At 43.9% G+C, this 17,874-nt stretch overlaps 1 protein-coding gene across 1 annotated transcript in view; it reads right to left on the bottom strand.

Moving 5' to 3' along the window:
• Positions 1 to 467: 467 nt before the first annotated feature.
• The window catches only part of RIPK2 (receptor interacting serine/threonine kinase 2), a 294,374-nt gene continuing 276,967 nt past the window's right edge, over positions 468 to 17,874 (bottom strand). The window contains exon 11 of the mRNA XM_086965968.1: positions 468 to 7,876. Within this exon, the coding sequence (XP_086822094.1) occupies positions 7,533 to 7,876 (344 nt within the window). The 3' untranslated portion in view covers positions 468 to 7,532. The remainder of the gene's footprint in view (positions 7,877 to 17,874) is intronic.

Here is a 17,874-nt window from a genome sequence, read left to right as displayed (position 1 = left end):
CTCAAGAGGGCTGACTAAAGCAGCTATATGTCTATATATTGTATTGTATTGTATTGTATGTTGGATTTACATAGTGCTTATAACCCAGGGGCCTCTAAGCGCTTGCCTTGGGAACCCGTCCTGGCTTTTCCCTGTGAGATAGCCCCTACAGGGCATCCCCAAGGTGAAAGCCAGGCTTCCCGCCGCGGGGGGCCGTTGTGGAGATTAAGCAAGCTTAATGCCCAGAGTTGCAGAGTGTGAACCCATGATTAGGTCAGGCACCGAAGTGAGAATTATCGAGTCCGTGGACATTTGAGCTCAATACCCTGCCGCGTCAGGAATTGAACCCTGGTCCCGGGTCTGACCTCTGCTTCAGGGTCTGCCTGCTCTAACCAGTGAGCCACACTTCACATATATAGCTATATGTATGTATTATATATTTTTTGATTATGAGAGCCTAGCAGACAGATAAAGCTGGCTGGCAGGCATTGATCTAAAAAGTAATTTATTACACACATGGCTAAATAATATGCATACAAGTATAAATATATACACAATTACAGTTGTCAAAACAATATACAACCTTTCCTTACAGGGCAATAATCTGTGAGAATCCATATAACAACATACCTGTCTACAACCGGCTTTAATACAGTGTAAGAACCTTACACCCCTAAAGACCTATTTGATTTTACATATGCTTTTCACAACAACCAACTGAAGTCTACTGCGTTTTCTCATAATTTTTCATTAGAAACAGATCAGACTTATGGCATCAGGCGTAATTCTTTTTCTCCCAAAGAACTAATGAGGCTACTGGCTTTTTCATTGGCTTGGCACCATAACCAGGTCAGGCTTACTGTGTAGACCATTAGCTTTCCCAGAAGGCAACAAACAGTCATACAGTTGTTCGAGATCTCTATATTAAAGTTGCTCAAGACACATGACTTTTAAAAGAAGAACAACGTGTACGTATTTCTTTCAGTGATTTTTTTCTTTTCATAAAATAGCCAAAATGAGATTCATTTTATGGTGATATTTATTCTGTACTGTATCTTTTAGTGTGCTTTACGAGTAAATGCTAATGTAATGCTATTTATTTATTTGTTGAATTTGTAAGGCACTCAGCTATCCAAAAAGGGTTTCCCGGTGCCAGGACGGTCATAGGCAGCAAGCCGTTCCTTTACTGATCAAACAACCAGGTTTTGAGGCTTTTTCGAAAACTCATGTAATTAGTCTCTTTGCGGATGAAAGTGGGAAGAGTGTTCCAGATAGAAGGGCCCAAGCATTGGAAGGATCTCCCTCCCATTCTAGAAAGTTTAACCCTGGGCACATAGAAGTTGCCTGAGGTTTCAGATCTTAGATGACGGGAGGGTATGTGGAGGCGTACTAGTGCTTGAAGATATTTGGGAGCTGTACCTGCTTTTATCCTAAACATATAGCTCAGGGCTTTGAACTTAATACGGTTCTCCACCCTGAGCCAATGTAGGTCCCGTAGATATTCAGAGATGCTTGAGGTCTTTGGAATCCTACAAAGCAACCTGGCAGCAGAATTCTGGATTAGCTGCAGTCTGCGGACCACGGCTTTATTTGACCCAAGATAAAGAATGTTGCCGTAGTCAAGTCTAGATGTAATAAGAGCATTGACTACGGTTTTTTGGGTAGAAACGGGCAACATCCATAGGATTTTCTTGAGCCATTTTATGATGGTGAAACATAGAGCAGCTACTTTGACAGTTTGTTGGTGCACAGACAAAGTATCGACCACGATGATGCCTAGGTTCCGAACGTGACTGGTAGGTTCCGGGAGATTACCCATTTGAATAGGCCAGTGGGAGAGCTTCCAAAGATCTTTCTGTTTACCCAAGATGAGAACCTCGGTCTTATCACCGTTAATTTTTAGTTGTTTTTTCGTCATCCAATTGAAAATGTTGGTGAGGCCTTGTTTGAGATGGGAAGGAGCTAGCGGGTCAAAGTTAGAGAGGGAAAAGATGATTTGAGAATCATCCGCATAGGTAAATAAAGTCAGTCCAGCTTGATCTGCTATATCCGCTAAAGGTCTAACATAAATGTTAAATAGCAGTGGACTGAGGATTGAGCTCTGGGGTACTCCATGAGGTGAGGTATATGTTTTCGAGCAGGCAGTGGTTGACATGATGTGAAACGTGCGATTTTCCAAAAAGGAAGTGATCCACTCTAGTGCCGCCCCACATATTCCTGTATTTTTAAGCGTGAGTATTAGCCGTTGTGCGAGATGGTATCAAAGGCCGCACTGAGGTCTAATAGAAGAAGTGCGACTGTTTGACCTTCATCTAAAAGTTTACGGAGCTTTTCTGTGACGCCTAATAATGCTGTCTCTGAGTAACCGGCCCGAAAACCAGATTGAGAAGAATGGAGAGAATTTTTGTTTTCCGTGAATTGTGTTAAAAGTGAGTGAACATGTCTTTCCAAGATCTTCGAAAAGGCTGGTAAGAGGGAAATGGGTCTGTAATTGGACAGAACCTCCGGGTCGGCCATAGGTTTTTTTTAAAAGGGGAGTCACCATTGCATGTTTCCAGGGTGCAGGTACAGTGGATTGTAAAAGTGATGTATTGAGAGTATTAAGAAACACCTTCAAATGAGGGTTATCAAGTTTTTTAGGATGTTGCTGGGAAGGGGGTCATTAGGTGAACCTGATTTAATACCTTCAAGAATAGAATATTACAATGGTCAAGGCTAATAACTGTACAAACTACTACTGTTTTTAAATGGTTAATTGTTTAACTTGCTTCAAAAATGCAATGCCATTTCCATTGAATGTAGTTTAAAAGGAATCATTAAATATTTCGTATTTAGACAGTGTACCCTCGAGTAGCCAGTTTTATGTAGTACAATTGGTTTGATGTTGGTTGATTTATGTCATTGTTACCTGGAAGATCTTTCTGGGATGTAGGTCCAGTTATTTTGAAAGGACCAAGAGCTCTATTTTGATTGCATCAAAGAGGGTTTATTTTGGAATATGGTCCGTTCTGATAGTGAAACACATTTTGAAAGTTGTACAGCATGAGTAATGGCTGATTGTCCATACATTCCTAGGTCTCTTCTAGTCAATATTCCTGAGCTGTTCTTTATCTTCTTTCCCACAGGTTCAGTGTTAGACTGGAGCACCCATGAAAGAATACGATAATAAGAGTGCTTCCTCTATCTAAACCCCTTTTTTCCAGCAGCTTTTCCCGCTCCCTGCTTGTCACTTTGTGAGTTCAAGAAGAAAGAAAAACCTTTTCAGGTGTGTAACATTAAAAAAAATATGAAGTCTGCTTTTATGCCCCACAATCTTTGTCGTTCATCTCCAAAAATATTTTTTTTCCATGTTCCGTCTCTTATTGGGAAGACTCGTTAATAAAGTGTCTATGAGCAGCAGCCCTTTTAAACGAACTGTGGTTAGTAGAGGAGTGATATGAGGGGATAAAAACCTGCAAGAAAGAGAAAATAGAAACAAAATCACTTTCTAAACGGCCCTAACTTGAGCTTTTTAACAAGCAAATTCTTTACTCCCTTTGTTACAAGACTAATGCGTATAACCTTCCCCCACTTCACCTCCAGCCCTGTGTCTCCAGTTACAGAAACAATCACCCACCTAGGAGCCAGCACCTATCAAGCCCTTCTGCTAGCTAATACGTAATGGGGCTGTAAGTGGAGCCTCCCTTCTCCTTCTCGTCCATCTTTGTTCTGCAGGTTTGACTTCAGCTCTCTGGGTGACCCTGTGGTGTTCTGCAGTTGTCTTTTATATCTGTGTCTTTTCCCTAAGTCCTTGGCTCACCAGGTCCTTATGCCCTCCCTTCTTTGCGCCCCAGGGTTACCGGTCTTCCCCATCCCATTTTAAGCCTTAAAGGGAAAGAAACGGAAGACTTTTTCATGTCTATTTCTCTCCCTGTAGTCCTTTCTCTCTTTTAACTTCTTTGTTTTTCTCCTCAGTACCTCTGAGTTTGAGCTGGGGAGACGGACGCAGAAGGGAATCCATTAAGTAATCTTCTATCTTATCAGACATGTATCCTAATTAGGAACAGACCATGGTGCCATCTCACGCTGTGCGGGGAGCGTTGTCTTTCACACTTCTGAAATTATAAAATGAGCTTTTTCCGGGATGTGAGCCAGACTTTTCCTTGCTTTAAAACTGAGCAGTACCAATGCCAGACTGTTAATCTGAGACTCCCCTGAAAACTAATTTGAGACTTTTCTAGGATATTTTTTTCGCATTTTTGGAGGTAGTCTATGACAGTCTGTTATTTGATTTATGCTTAGAAAATATTGTGCGAATTTATTTAGCATGTCCTTACGTTGGACTGCTCTTGACATATGAATTTCAAAGTTTATATTTAGAACTACGCCAAAAAGCACAAAGAGCCAAACCGTTATTAACTGGTCATGCAAGACCAGATCAAAGTCACAAGGTTAAGGCTTACCGCAATGGAGTGCGGGTCTGATCTAGGAACAAGGTTTATCCTGGTGGAAAGTTTACCTTCAGGCTGTGAATGTTTTCTGGAGAAAAGAGCTTGTTGACGAGTCAGTGGGCAAGATCCAAGATGGATCCGGTGCAGGGTTCATCAACAGTGAGGTGCTAAAGAACAGGGTTCTGAGTGGTTGGCGACAAAGGTAGGAAAACTCCAAGTAGGAGAAGTCCAAAGTCTGTGCCCAGCAAGGCTTCGACGTAGACTGGTTGCTGCTTGAAATTGGTCCCAATGAAGCCTTGTACATTTAGACTACGAAACTTTACTCCTTTAGAAGGGTATACCAGCAAGTTGAATCCAACTGGCGATTCAACATTGATGGCTTTGGCTCCACGGTTGTCCTCGTTTCCCACCAGTTCTTCGGAAGAAAAGCTGTTAAAAAATGTAGTCTTACATTTTGCAGTTTGGACTGAAAGAGTACACTCTAACACCACTCAAGACCAGGACCCAAGAGGCACCAATTGGGGCTAAGGCTCACTTAAGCGGAAGCCAGCAGCAGGGTCCAGGGCAGGTCCAGTTAGAACTGGTCAGCAAGCAGTTGCAGGAAATGGCCTCTAGAAACTTTTTGTGTCCTTGTGGCTCAAACAGGGGCTCAGCATTCTGAACCTTGGAGTTGCTTCTAGGGCCCTGTGTTCAAGGCAAGTAGGTCCAATCTTTCTTCAGGAATCTGACAGCAGGGAGCCCTTTGTCTGATTTTCACAGGTCCCGAAGTGTTCTGAGAGGGGTACTGGGTATGCCACATTTATGCACAGTCCTAGCATGTGGGTGGGGAAAGTTCCCAGGGATGATCCTCCTCACTTTTGCAGCACTTCCTGTGTGCTCTACTTATTCCACAGCACCCTTCACCATCAAAATCCAACATGGTAGAAACCTTCTTCCCCTCGTCGGGCTACATCAGGACTACATATGCTATCCAGGGAATAATGCATAAACAATCCCTTGTGATCACAACAACCCAGTTCTGGGGCAGCTCAACCTCCCACTGGGCTTGGAGCCAAGATGACTAGAAGGACAAAGGCAGACTGGCTTAGGTGTAAGCTACATCCACCAGTAAATGGGTAAGCACCCTTTGAAGCTCAGGAAGGGGCTGGGGACAATTCGTCTGGCCTAATTGCTCAAAGAAGAAAAATAACTCTCCACACCCAAGCCTTTTGTTCACTATTTGGGAGCTATCCACATCTCACCACAGGTGAGCCATTCACTAGTCATGTAACACCGGACACTGGCAAAAAGGCACATTTGACAGGCGATAAATTGATTACTTTCAAAATGTAATTTTCAAAACAGTAATATAAAATGCAACTTTACCATTAAGTTGGATTTTAAATTACTAAAAATGACTTTGGAGGTTTTTCACTGCCAGGACTTTACATAAACATGTCCTACATTTTAAATACAATGCACCCTGCCCTATGCGCATTTAGGTTCTACCTTCTGGATGAACTATAAGTATTAAAAAGGAAGATTTAGACAAAAGGTTTATTTTGCCAGGTCGAAGTGCCAGTTTTACGTTCCAGACTGTTATGGTAGACCCGTATGCAAGTTTTACAGGGCTACTTTAGTGGGTGACACTACAATCCACTAGTAACATTAAATTTACAGGCCCTAGAAACATGATGTACTATATATTAGACTTACAAGTAAATTAAATGTGCTGATTATGTATATGCTAATTTTAATATATTTAAAAGGAGACCACAAACCCTTTACCACTGATTTAGAAGAGTAATTATATGGAGCCCTATGGTCAACAACGAATTCAGACCTACTGTTCCAAGCATAAACTTCTCATCAAATCAAAAAGTGCAACATAAGCACTTTTTCCAGCTGAAGCACACAACTTCTTTCTAGTCAATTACTATAGTTAGAGTAATCACTAAGTGGGTAAAGTCAAATCTCCTGTGTAAGTAATGATTCTTAATGCTCTTCTTTCTATTGATCAAATAAGGTCTGATGAGAGTTGAGCTGCCAGGCCAAATCTGACAAGCATTAACATTGAACAGTTTTGGGGAGTTGTGCAACAAAACACCGCTCAGGACCTCGCACACGTCACAAATGAAATCAGATCACACCACATACAGCATCACTGCTGACATCATCAATGACCTAAATTTAGCACATAATTATTGATCATAGGAAATCGGGGAAGGATTGGACCTGTGTCCAGAGTCTTTCAAGAAAAATGATGGATGAGCTCAATGGGCTAGAGCAGAAGGGGTGTTCAAAGCAAAGCCTGGCCGAAGTGAAATCCCTCCATCCTAGGAAAATGTTGTATGGATGAGCCCAGTGGGCTTTATTGGAAGGGATCTTGAGTGCAATGCCTAACTTTAAGCAAACCATCCACTCAGGGCAAAGTCGTAGAAAAAGAAGCACTAATATGAAATAGAAATTCAACAAGCATTCGTGTTCTAAAACATAAATATTCATTGTCATTGTAGGGAAACGTATGCAACATATATTGATAGAATACATGTTGTAAAGCTAAATCTGTTCATATGCTTTTCGCTCCATACTCTACTTTCATCAGCAGGAAGACGCAATAAGTGAAAGTTTCTACCAGCTAAAATACATGCAAATTTCATCTTCCTCCCGCCCCCTCATCCATCTTTCCTACTCCATCTATAGCCCTCATCCTCTAGAGCCACCTTCCTTTTCCCCATCTAACTTCTTCCTCACACAGCTTTCTTTTATATTCCTTTGTCCTTTTTTTTAAGCTCAGCTCCAAAATACATCCGGCCCTATATGTCCTGCTTTGAAACGTGCGCATTATATATGTGATGACTGTCTGTGCACATGTTTGTAGTTTTGAACAATGCACTTCAAGGATGTATAAGAAACGAAAATAATAATTAAATACGGCTGTATAAATTGAAAAATAGTCTCTGCTGCTCAAAGTCACTTTCCCCATTGCAGAAGGCAAACAGTTTGAATACACTGTCTATAATATGTAAGTTTCACATGACGAAAGATATTAACTGCAAGCTCTGTTGATGCCAGTCTTTTTGTACACGTGTAAGTGTAGATCCACTAAAACAATACTCAGGATCACATCAATTAATACAAAAATCATAGACTACTCATAGAGGTGCAGTGATAAGGTGCAGACTGGTTTTCCAGTGAAAGATCTGGAAATGGCTCAAGGCCCCTTTGTTTATTCTCTTTCAGTCTATGAACCACAATTCTGGCAAAGTCCTCTCCTTTGCAAGTATCAATCAGCTGTCTGACTTTGGCAGTCCTTGTTGGTTTGGCGGTGATAAGTTCATAGTCCTCCTTCATTAAAAGTGACTTTGATAGAAGTGCATCCAAGCACTGGTTAAGACAGGCCTCGGTCATTTGAGACACTATATCTTCTCTCTTCATTTCCAACCAGTGATAAGCTGTGCCGTAGTGTACCGTCTCAGTCAAAAAATCTAAAAAATAAATAACAGTGAGACAATAATGGAAAATGAATAGTATAGCAGCAATTAAAAAAAGCATTTAAAAAAATGTTGGAACAGCAACATCAAGCTTTAAAATTTCCTGTATAGCATATACAACAAATTAAATCATTTCCAGTGACCTATTCAGTGTCAACAGGCGAAGTACAGATAAACTAAAGAACGAGAAATGTCACACTTAAACAAAAAACATGTGTCTATCATTGCTTCTTGAACTTAGCAGAAAAGGAATGAGAGCTGCCTCGTGCTACCACTGTTGGCACCTCTGCTCAGCTAATCAAGGCTGGTGAAGGCCTCCTTATATAAAAGGAGTGATTCAGCCTCTTTACCAAGGTTAAAAACCTTGCCAACAGCAAGGCATGTTTGTTCCTTAAGAAACTGGGAGGTCACCAACAGCACCAAGAACAAAATAGTCAAAAAGCCTATAGGTCTGGCTTTAATGGATTCATACTGGTGCACTGCTTTCCCCGCACCCATACCCTTCCCCTGTGCTTACAAAGGCAAACTCTTCTCCTTGTGCTTACACCAACAAACCCCTTCCACTGCTCTCTCAGAGTCTCACCCCTCTCCTCGCTCTCACATTAGCCTATCACTCATCCTGCACTCACGCTTCACCGTCAATCACACATCTCACATTTACTGACAAAAAAATAATCATGAAATTACACCAACATACATTTGACCCTGCACTTAATAGAGCACACATCTTACCCTGCACTGACATAGGCTCTATGCTTCCTCCGCACTTAAATAAACATTTTCACGGTCTCAACATAAAAGTATGAAGCAGCAGTGCTGCAGGCATCATTTGCATCACTCTTTCAAATCAATGAGGCTGGGAGGCTGCTTAAGTCAATGGCATCTCCAGCCCAATTGCAAGACTGAGCTGGGGCGGGGCTGACCAGTCAAAGCAGTGTATGGTGGAGAGGAAGCAAGACAACAGGGCACACGTTGCAAGCTGACAGAGAGCGAAAAGCAATGTGATCTCAAATGGGGTCAGTGGTTGAAAACTGTGTTGAAGGGAGACAGGAATAATTTGGAGGGGTAGATTTTTGAATAAATGAATGCGATAAACTAGGCATCTAAGAAAATCTATTTTACAGTTAATCCGTCTTCTGTGAGGTGCCCGCAGTATGGCACACCGGACCTAGTGTGTTTTACAATGAAATTAAATGGGGATGTGGGATTTTAGTAAGACTCTGATTGATTTTGGGTAAAAACATCAGAGTGGAATGGTTTGGTAAGTGCCATAATGAAGTCAAATAAATCCATTTCAAAAACATTATGAGTTGCCATCAAGTATTTAAGAAGCCAAATCCAGTGAGGAGTTATTCAATGACTGGTTGTGCATTTTCCATATTAACGCCTTGAGCGCTATGCACATGATCTCCAGTCGTTGTGTGCTGCTCAGATCCCCCATCACACTTCCTGGACGGAAGGGTAGACCTTCCTGCATTTGCAGGATTAAGGGAATGGCTTCCTGGTGTCCCTGGGAGCATGGAGAGGACTGAACACAGCTCCATTCTGTTCGCCACTCTCCCACTAATGTTCCAAAAGAGAGATATTTTTGGAATGCTGAGATACTCTGCTGTTCATCAATATCTCCTTTTCACTGCAAAGCACCAGGCGATCACAGTGGGTAATATAGCACATTACTCTGCATGCTTTCACATCGCGTTCCTTTACAACGCGGTTGTTACAACAACCGCGTTGTTAGAACTCGATACCTTTACATAGCAAGTCATTAGATCAACTTGCTGTAGGTGGAGCGCTGGACTTGGGAATAGTATAATTTACTATTCCAACTCCAGCCTGCGCAGGGAAGGTGTTGGAATAGTAAATTATACTATTACTAAAGTTAGAGCGCCCCCTACAGCAAGTCGATCTAAAGGCATCGCGTTCTAACAACGCGGTCGTTGTAACAACCACGTTCTAAAGGAACTGCAATGTGATGACTGCGGTGTAAATGCGGTCTCCCTCACCAGCCGCTTTCACTAGACAACAGGGATTATTTTTTCCAGGGGCAGTGGTCTGTTGGTCAAGGGCCTGGGCTCCCCCAACCCCTCAGACTTTGTCTTGAATAGGACCATGCCATCCCCCAACTAGGACTAGTTTTAGGATTAACATTTGTTCCCCGGGTGCATTCAGATTTGGTCAAATGGAAGCTATGGAACACTTTCGGAAAATACAGCTAAGAGCATTTTTTAAAGATAAAGAAGAGACCACAAGACGAGAACCCTCAGGTCTGCGGAATAAATCTAACTTTTGTCCACCAATTTACAGCTATCCCAATGAGGTGACATCATTCGAGCAATCTGATTGGCTGCCAACACTTCAAACCAGGAAGTGTTGGCCGCCATCTCCATCCCAGATAAAACATTACAAAAAAATAAGGAAAGGAAGCAGGGTAGAAATAGCCTGACACCTTAGGTTCACAGAGAACCCCTGCAGGGTCCAAAACCCCCCCTTTTTTCTAAATTGAGAAAAAAAGCATGGGCTTCCGTGCTTCATTAATTATGAGACCCTGGTGGGCCAGGTCCGGGGCATTTTTTAAATAAAGGAGGGGACGGCAAGGCACCCCTCCTGGGGCTTATTATGCCCCAGAGACCACCACCTCCCCAGAGCCAAGTTAATTTATTTTTACATGGGAAGGGAGCTGAGCATCCCCACTCCCTCCAGGGGCTGTTCTCGGGCAAGTGACGGCCCTACAATAAGGAAGAAGGGGACCGCGCAGCACCCCTCTTAGAGCAATAGATGGCCCTAGGGATCGCCACCCTTCAGGCCCGATCCTGCTATGGTTTGTCAGGAGCCTTGCCTCTCCCGCCAAGCCATAGCAAACTGGGCTCTACTTCTAGCAAGCGAGGGCATAACAAATCCTTTGAAACAGAGGGAGCAACATGTTCAGCAGCTCTCTTTGTGTAAAAGCAATGCTGGCTTCCGCAGGAGGCAGGGAGCCGGCAGGGGACCGCAGGGGCTTCGAGGCTCCCCCCACGGTTCCCAACAGATGTATATGGGTGCCCTGGGGGCACCCCCAGTAGAGGCCGGGCCCGGGGGATGGGGTTTACGAGGCCAAATCGGTCACTCTCCACCACTGAAAAAAGGCCTCGCCTCAGGGAATGGTGTCCCCAGGGCAGAAAATGGCCAGTGAAGGGGTTGGGGAAACACAACCACTCTGCAAACATGAAACTGGCGTACCCCCGCACACTCTAGAAAATATATGTAGTCAATATCAGTGCTGACTTTTAGAAAGCGAGGACAAAGCTCATAAAAATAGAACAGTAATAATTTAATGTCTTTTCAAGTCCCTCGTAGGTAGGTGGTGTCTTTAATATTCATACAAAAGAACCAACCGACACGTGTTTCGTCGCGTGTGGGACAATCCTTGGCCACACAAAGGCTGGAAATCTTGCGAGCTGCTGTGGCTGTGGTTTGGTAGGTTTAGATTCGGCTGGAAGCCCCTTCCAAGGCCATGAAAGGAGCAAAAGGCAGATTGGGGTTGACAGGTGGCCATGGAAAGGCCCATGAATCTTTCCATAGCCATGCTGTCCTCAATACACTACAGTGCTGAATCAAAGGGCATATCCATCAGTGATGTTTGGACATCCCCAGAAAAAGTCAAACATCAATTCTCCCTTTTACGATACTTGCAAGCATGTATACATAAACAGATATCCACACCAGTCATGTACAGTCATCAACTGCTCAACAAGGTAACACACAGACTCAAGATATCAAGGCACTTACGAAAATATTTAATACAAATCCCACAATAATATAATAAAAAAATACAGTTGAAAAATTTTCCTAAAATGCATACAATATACCTTAGAGAACAGAATGTTTTTACACTTTTACAAATTAACAACATTTCAACAACCCCTGGAAAGGAATATAATGAGACACTCACATTTGTCATTTAGATGTTAATTTGCAACCATAGAAAGCACAATACAGAGAAGTTAATTCTCTGTCTTTAAATCTTTACTGTCTTTAACAAATTTAACAGAAATCCCAGCGTCAGCGCGTTTCGGTGGAGTAAATCAATCTGACCACCTTCATCAGGAGAAACATGTAATTCACTCTTCTCCTTTCTGTTTTAAAAAAAAAAACTTTTTTAAAAAACCTATTATATAAAAGAAATGACAGAATTTTTCCTTACATAATGGAAAGCCTATTATATTACAATAATCCAATTCTCTACATTCAGTTTGTGTCTACCAATATCATTGCATGAGTTTTTAAATCCAAAATATATTACTTACATAGCACAGTTTTGTACAAAAAAACTATCTATAAGTGCTCCAACATCCCTCAGTGAGTTTACCACCACTCATGCCTCCATACCGCTTCCATCACCAGGTGCAGCCTCAGGTCTATTCATGCTCTTGTGCACTATTTTAGATGCAGCTTGCCGGTGCAGATGCACTCAGTAACAAGCTGTATTTAATTATGCCAATTATTCATGGATGACTTTCCGTATCTAAAAAAAAGGAGGTATAAATATCCTCATCATGCATCCTTATTCGCAAGTACAGGCCTTTTATTTACCCATGTAACTGTAGACTACATACCTATTCGACACCACTGTGTCCCTCTAGAATTTAATCAAAAAGATGCTCCAGTCCAGGGTCAGCAATCCATCTCCGTCTGCCAACTCTTTTATAAAAAAATGTATATATATATAAGAAGGGGGAGTTTGGAAATTCATAAAAACACCCCTGATATTCACATCAGTGCCACCATCTTGTATGGAACAGCCTAGTTATAGGGCCCCCCCAAATTGCTGTTCTGTACCTGCTTTTTATCTAAGACAAAAATGAGGGATGCCTTTTTAATGATACCTTTCTCTAAAAATCAATTTATCAATTTATTAACCACATGTAATTTCACTGTAGTTATAATACATGCCGAAAGACAGGGAAGTATGGGATGTCACTTAATTCCAGTTTTTTACTTGTCTCTAACTTACAATATTGTGTCCCCCTCAAATCCATTTCCTCACCTTCAATTTAAATTACCATCTCTACCCTGGGTTTGTGGTATCATTCGGTTGTTAGTGTCATCTGGTATAATCATAGCTATATTATAGAAAGCATGGGGAAACACAAATCATATTGTTTGGCTGTCCCCTTATGTCTTATTGTGACTCCCAGTCGCCCTCAATTGGATTCCCTCGCCTAGTTTACTGTGTTTGTTCACTCGGTTCAAGTTGATGACTGTACATGACTGGTGTGAATATCTGTTTATGTATACATGCTTGGAAGTATCTTAAAAGGGAGAATTTATTTTTTACTTTTAAGTCTGTTGGGGCTCTGTCCCTTTTAAGTAGGGGAGCCTCTCTCCTTGTTTTTCAACATCCCCAGAAAAGCCGGTAATTCTCAACCAGGCATGGCGCCATAGGGCCACCGTCAATGAAACCCTCATGCCCAGTGAGTCAGTAGTGTCCAGACTACATCGAATGGTGAACTTGGCTGAATCCCTCCCATCGTCAGCAGCCTGGGTGAGCACGGCTCGGCTCTCCTCCGGAACTGTTGGCAACCGTATAACACAGACCGTGGAAATAGAGCCCCAAAAGTCATGTGGTGTTCACAAACTGCAATGCCAGGCTGGTGAAAGAAAACATTTTGTTGCCTAAGTTGTCTAGCCTCTTGGATTCCCGATCCAGTGGTGCGGTCGGGAATGCACCAGGATTTATATGGGAAGTGGAGGCTGGGACCACCAAGCTCTCCGGGGTAGGGTGTTCTGCGAGGAATTTGGGACCCCCTGGAGTGGGCCAGTGGGCTATTGTCCTGTTCACAGTAGGCCCTTTGTTGGGCTTGAACCAGGTCCAAATCACAATATCAGTAGGTGCTTCATTAAACAGGAGCAGGTCTGAAGAGGACACTCCTGGCTTAAGCACTTCCATATAAACATTAGTCTCGACAGTCACCGAGGGCAAGCTTAGGTCCAGGACCTTAACCGCCTTCCTCACCAGCTTTGCAAATGAAGCCCCCTTCTCTATAGCCACGTTGGGAAAAAAAGCATGCCAGTATCTAGAGAAGTATCCAGTCCGCTGATGACTGTCAAATCCTCACACCTGTCTGTGTTAGTATCATAGCTTATAGTCTTCAGGGTCAAGTGACTCATCCCAATCTTACGGGAGTCCTAGCCCATTAGAATAGGGCTCATGCACTGACCTGGAAGGCATGACTTCAGTTGGCACCAGATTAGGTTGACGCCCCTCCAGCTCCACGTTGGAGTCAGGGATATACATGGGGAAGATGTCACTGGCAGACGGCGGGAGCGTCGGCCTCTGGACTGGCGCCAGTGGACATGGCACGACCAACATGGATTTGTATCCATCTGTGGATCCTTGGGAGCCAACTGGTGCTTGGGCTGCTGGTGTGGATCAAGTAGGGGCCGCTCCAAAACAAGTGGGGGTCGAAGACATGCTGGAGGGTAGAAACGCCCACCAAATATGTGGTAAATAGCCTCCTAAAGTTCTTTCAATTGAGATGGAGTGCTCCGGCTACTAGAAAATCAGGGAGATGCAGAGTCAGCCAAGGTGCTAGCTCAACCGTGGAGCCAGGCTTCGAGTGACAATCACAAGTCTCATTGGCCAACAAACAAGGGTAAAATCACACTTTGACCTCTTCTTCTTGTGGTGGGACGTAACTGAGTGACCTGATGACTTCAAGTGCAATGAGGATCTCTGACTCCCCAGCAACTCCAGGGACCTTCCTCCTGATGTCGAGCCACCAGGAGTTTGAGGGATCGCTCCCTCAAGGCTTTCGGGTACATTGCGCGGCAGTCAGAACAAGCCTTCAGGTCATCATCGTACCAGAGGCATAGAAAGTGTGGATCCATCACTGACATCGAGCGGTGACAGGCATTACAGGGCCTGAAGCTAGCCTTCTTTGATGACATTCCTGCCACGACAGGAGGAAAAAAAACTCAAAACACAAAAAAACGTTTGTCACAAATTGACTAAGGGGTAGTCTTCCCACATCTGTGTTGACTGACTGGATTATAAAAAAACAAAGAACTGACGTCAACGCCCTTGGGTAGTGCCGATATAGGTACTGAGCATGTCAATTCTGGTGCAGATGACGCCACATGGAGCTGAACGATGCCACCTACCAGCGCACAGGGTTACTGTTCAGGAACAATTTCCGGATCCAGTCTGATGCCTCGGGATAATTCTAAGGTAAGGAATCTGCGACTAGCAGTCTCTATCAGATGAGTGTAATAACGCTGAGTTTAGTGGCGTTAAGACATACATTGGAGTGCCATATAGTGGAGTAGAGTACATACATTGTTGTACAACTTAATAGTGTTAATTATAGAAGTGCTGACTCTAGTGCCTACAACTCAATACCTACAAACCAGAAGTACTCATCATTGACCCACACCCCAATACATGGAATGACACCTGGTGGCGCCCTGCCCTCGGAAGCCCACACACCCCCACGGACCACGCATGCAACCTTGGACTCATCCTAGACTCCGAGCTCAAAATAGACCGCCAGATCATCTCAGTCAGATCCTCCTGCTTCCACACCCTCCGCCTCCTATGTAAGACCTTCAAATGGATCCCCATTGAGCATACAAAAACTGTCACCCACGCCCTCGTCACCAGCAGACTCGACTATGGCAAAGCACTTTACGCCGAATAAACAAAAAGGAGTCGTTTCTGTCCTGTAACTCCAGTTCTGTAGTAGGGGTATCTTTGTTATAGTCATAATCTAGGGAATAGTCCCGCCCATGTGCGTGGACCCCGGAGCAATCAAAAATAATCTCTTAAAGTGTCGAAAAATGCAGTACTGCACAGACACTTAAGAGAGAAATAAAGACAGATAATGCAGCCTATAAAACCAGGCTACACTGTCCAGTACTTCAACTAGAAATTCCACCCAAAATCCACAAACAGCAAAGCCTGTCCAGATTTCCCTAGCCTCAACAGCAAAACCCCTCTGGAATGATAGAGAGGAAGACCTGGACAGACAAGCCCCATAGGCTGCCATTATGTGGCTCAGAACAGTATACGGTGCCTTTAAGAGAACTTTCCAGAACTTCACAGTATCCCAGAATGCACTGCAGGTCCCTTTAACTTTCAGTTCTTTTTGAAGGCGTAACACGCCAGACCTGTAGCATTCCTTTACATGAATATCTCTCTCCACCGGGGAGGAGGGCGGGCGCTTATGACTATAACAGAGATACCCATACTACAGAACTGGAGTTACAGGACAGAAACTACTCCTTCTGTAGTAGGGGATCTCTGTGTATAGTCATAATCTAGTGAATAGAATGGCAAGCCCATCCCCACACCAAAGCGGCGGTGGCGAAACGAGAAATAACACCACTATTGTGCTAACAGATTTCGCAGCGAAGCCTGCCCAACCTGAGCGTCTGCCCTGGCATCAGTGTCCAGGCAGTAATGCTTAGCAAAGGTATGGACCGACTTCCAAGTGGCGCCTTGCAGATTTCTGCAATTGTGGCAGCTTTGCCCCTGGTGGAATGAGCCTTAGGTTTACCCCCTAAGGTCTTATTAGCCTTTTGGTAACACAGTTGTATGCAGGACACAATCCACCTAGAGATGGACTATTTAGAGGTAGCAAGACCCGTCCTGACTGATCCATTATTGATAAACAATTGGTCTGACCTACGAATATCTTTGGTCTTATCCAGATAAAATTTCAACACCCTCCTAACATCCAGTGAATGCAAAGACTTTTCCGCTGGAGATGAAGGATTCTGAAGAAACGTAGGCAAAGTCATAGTCTGGTTGACATGAAAATCAGAAATAACCTTGGGAAGAAATTTAGGGCGAGTACGCATAACAACCTTAGCAGCATGAAATACAGTATTAGGTTCTTGGCAACACAACGCCTGAATTTCACCCACCGTGCGGGCCGATGTAATGGACACGAGGAACGCCGCCTTCCAGGACAGGTGCTACAACGAAGCCTTATGAATAGGTTCAAAAGGCTCCTTCATCAACCTGGACAGCACCACATTCAATTCCCATGAAGGCGAAGGAAGATTGACAGGAGGGAATACTTTCTTCAAGCCTTCCAAAAAATCCTTGATCACAGGGATCTGGAAGAAGGAAGTCTGTGAAGGGCAGTCAATGCAGCGAGATGAACCTTAATGGAGTGAACATTAAGGCCAGACTGCGCCAAATACAGAAGGTAAGGAAGGATGACATCTTCCTTGCACGTCGTCGGGTCATAGTTCTTGGACTTGCACCAGATACAGAACCTCTTCCACTTGTAAGCATAGGAAGTCCGAGTGGAAGGTCGCTTAGCCTCCTTCAATATGTCCATACAATCTTCGGGTAGATTCAAATGGCCATACTGCACTATCTCAGGAGCCATGCTGCCAAACTCAAAGACAAGAGGTTGGGGTGCAACATCTGCCCCCCGAACTTCGTGAGAAGGTCCGGCCTGCAAGGCAACCGTATGTGAGGAAGGAGAGACCGGTGAAGCAGGTCTGTGAACCACCACTGCCTGGGCCATTCCGGGGCAATCAGGATCATCCGTTCCCTGGACTGGGACAGCTTGATGAGCACTGCCAGAATCAAGAGAATGGGTGGAAAAGCGTACAGAAAGCTGTTCGACCAGTCGATCCATAGAGCATTCCCCAGCGTCCCCTGCTGGTAGTACCTGGAGGCGAAGTCTCGGTGTTAGACCTGACATCATTGGCTTGAGTCTCTCCTCCATTTTTTCTGTTTGCCTCCACTGTTTTTCGATGTTTTGCTGGTATATGCTTTGGGCGCTGTGTCACTGCTGATCAGTGCCACAGCGCAAGTGCTCCCTATGTTAAATTGATGTATCTATTGTATCCATGTTTAGCTTATTTGGTTTACTGTCAGCCCCTAGTCTAGTGCACCAGGAGTGCCGGGGCTTGTAAATACAAATGCCGCTCGTGGGCTTGCAGCACGTGTTGTGCCACCCACAGGAGCGGCCTCGTAAAAGAATGTCTACGGGTCG

This window comes from Lissotriton vulgaris, chromosome 4_1 (assembly GCF_964263255.1).
Source record: "Lissotriton vulgaris chromosome 4_1, aLisVul1.2, whole genome shotgun sequence".
NCBI lineage: Eukaryota > Metazoa > Chordata > Amphibia > Caudata > Salamandridae > Lissotriton > Lissotriton vulgaris.
Note: the sequence above shows the minus strand (reverse complement) of the source record. Positions and strands in the feature narration are given on the sequence as shown.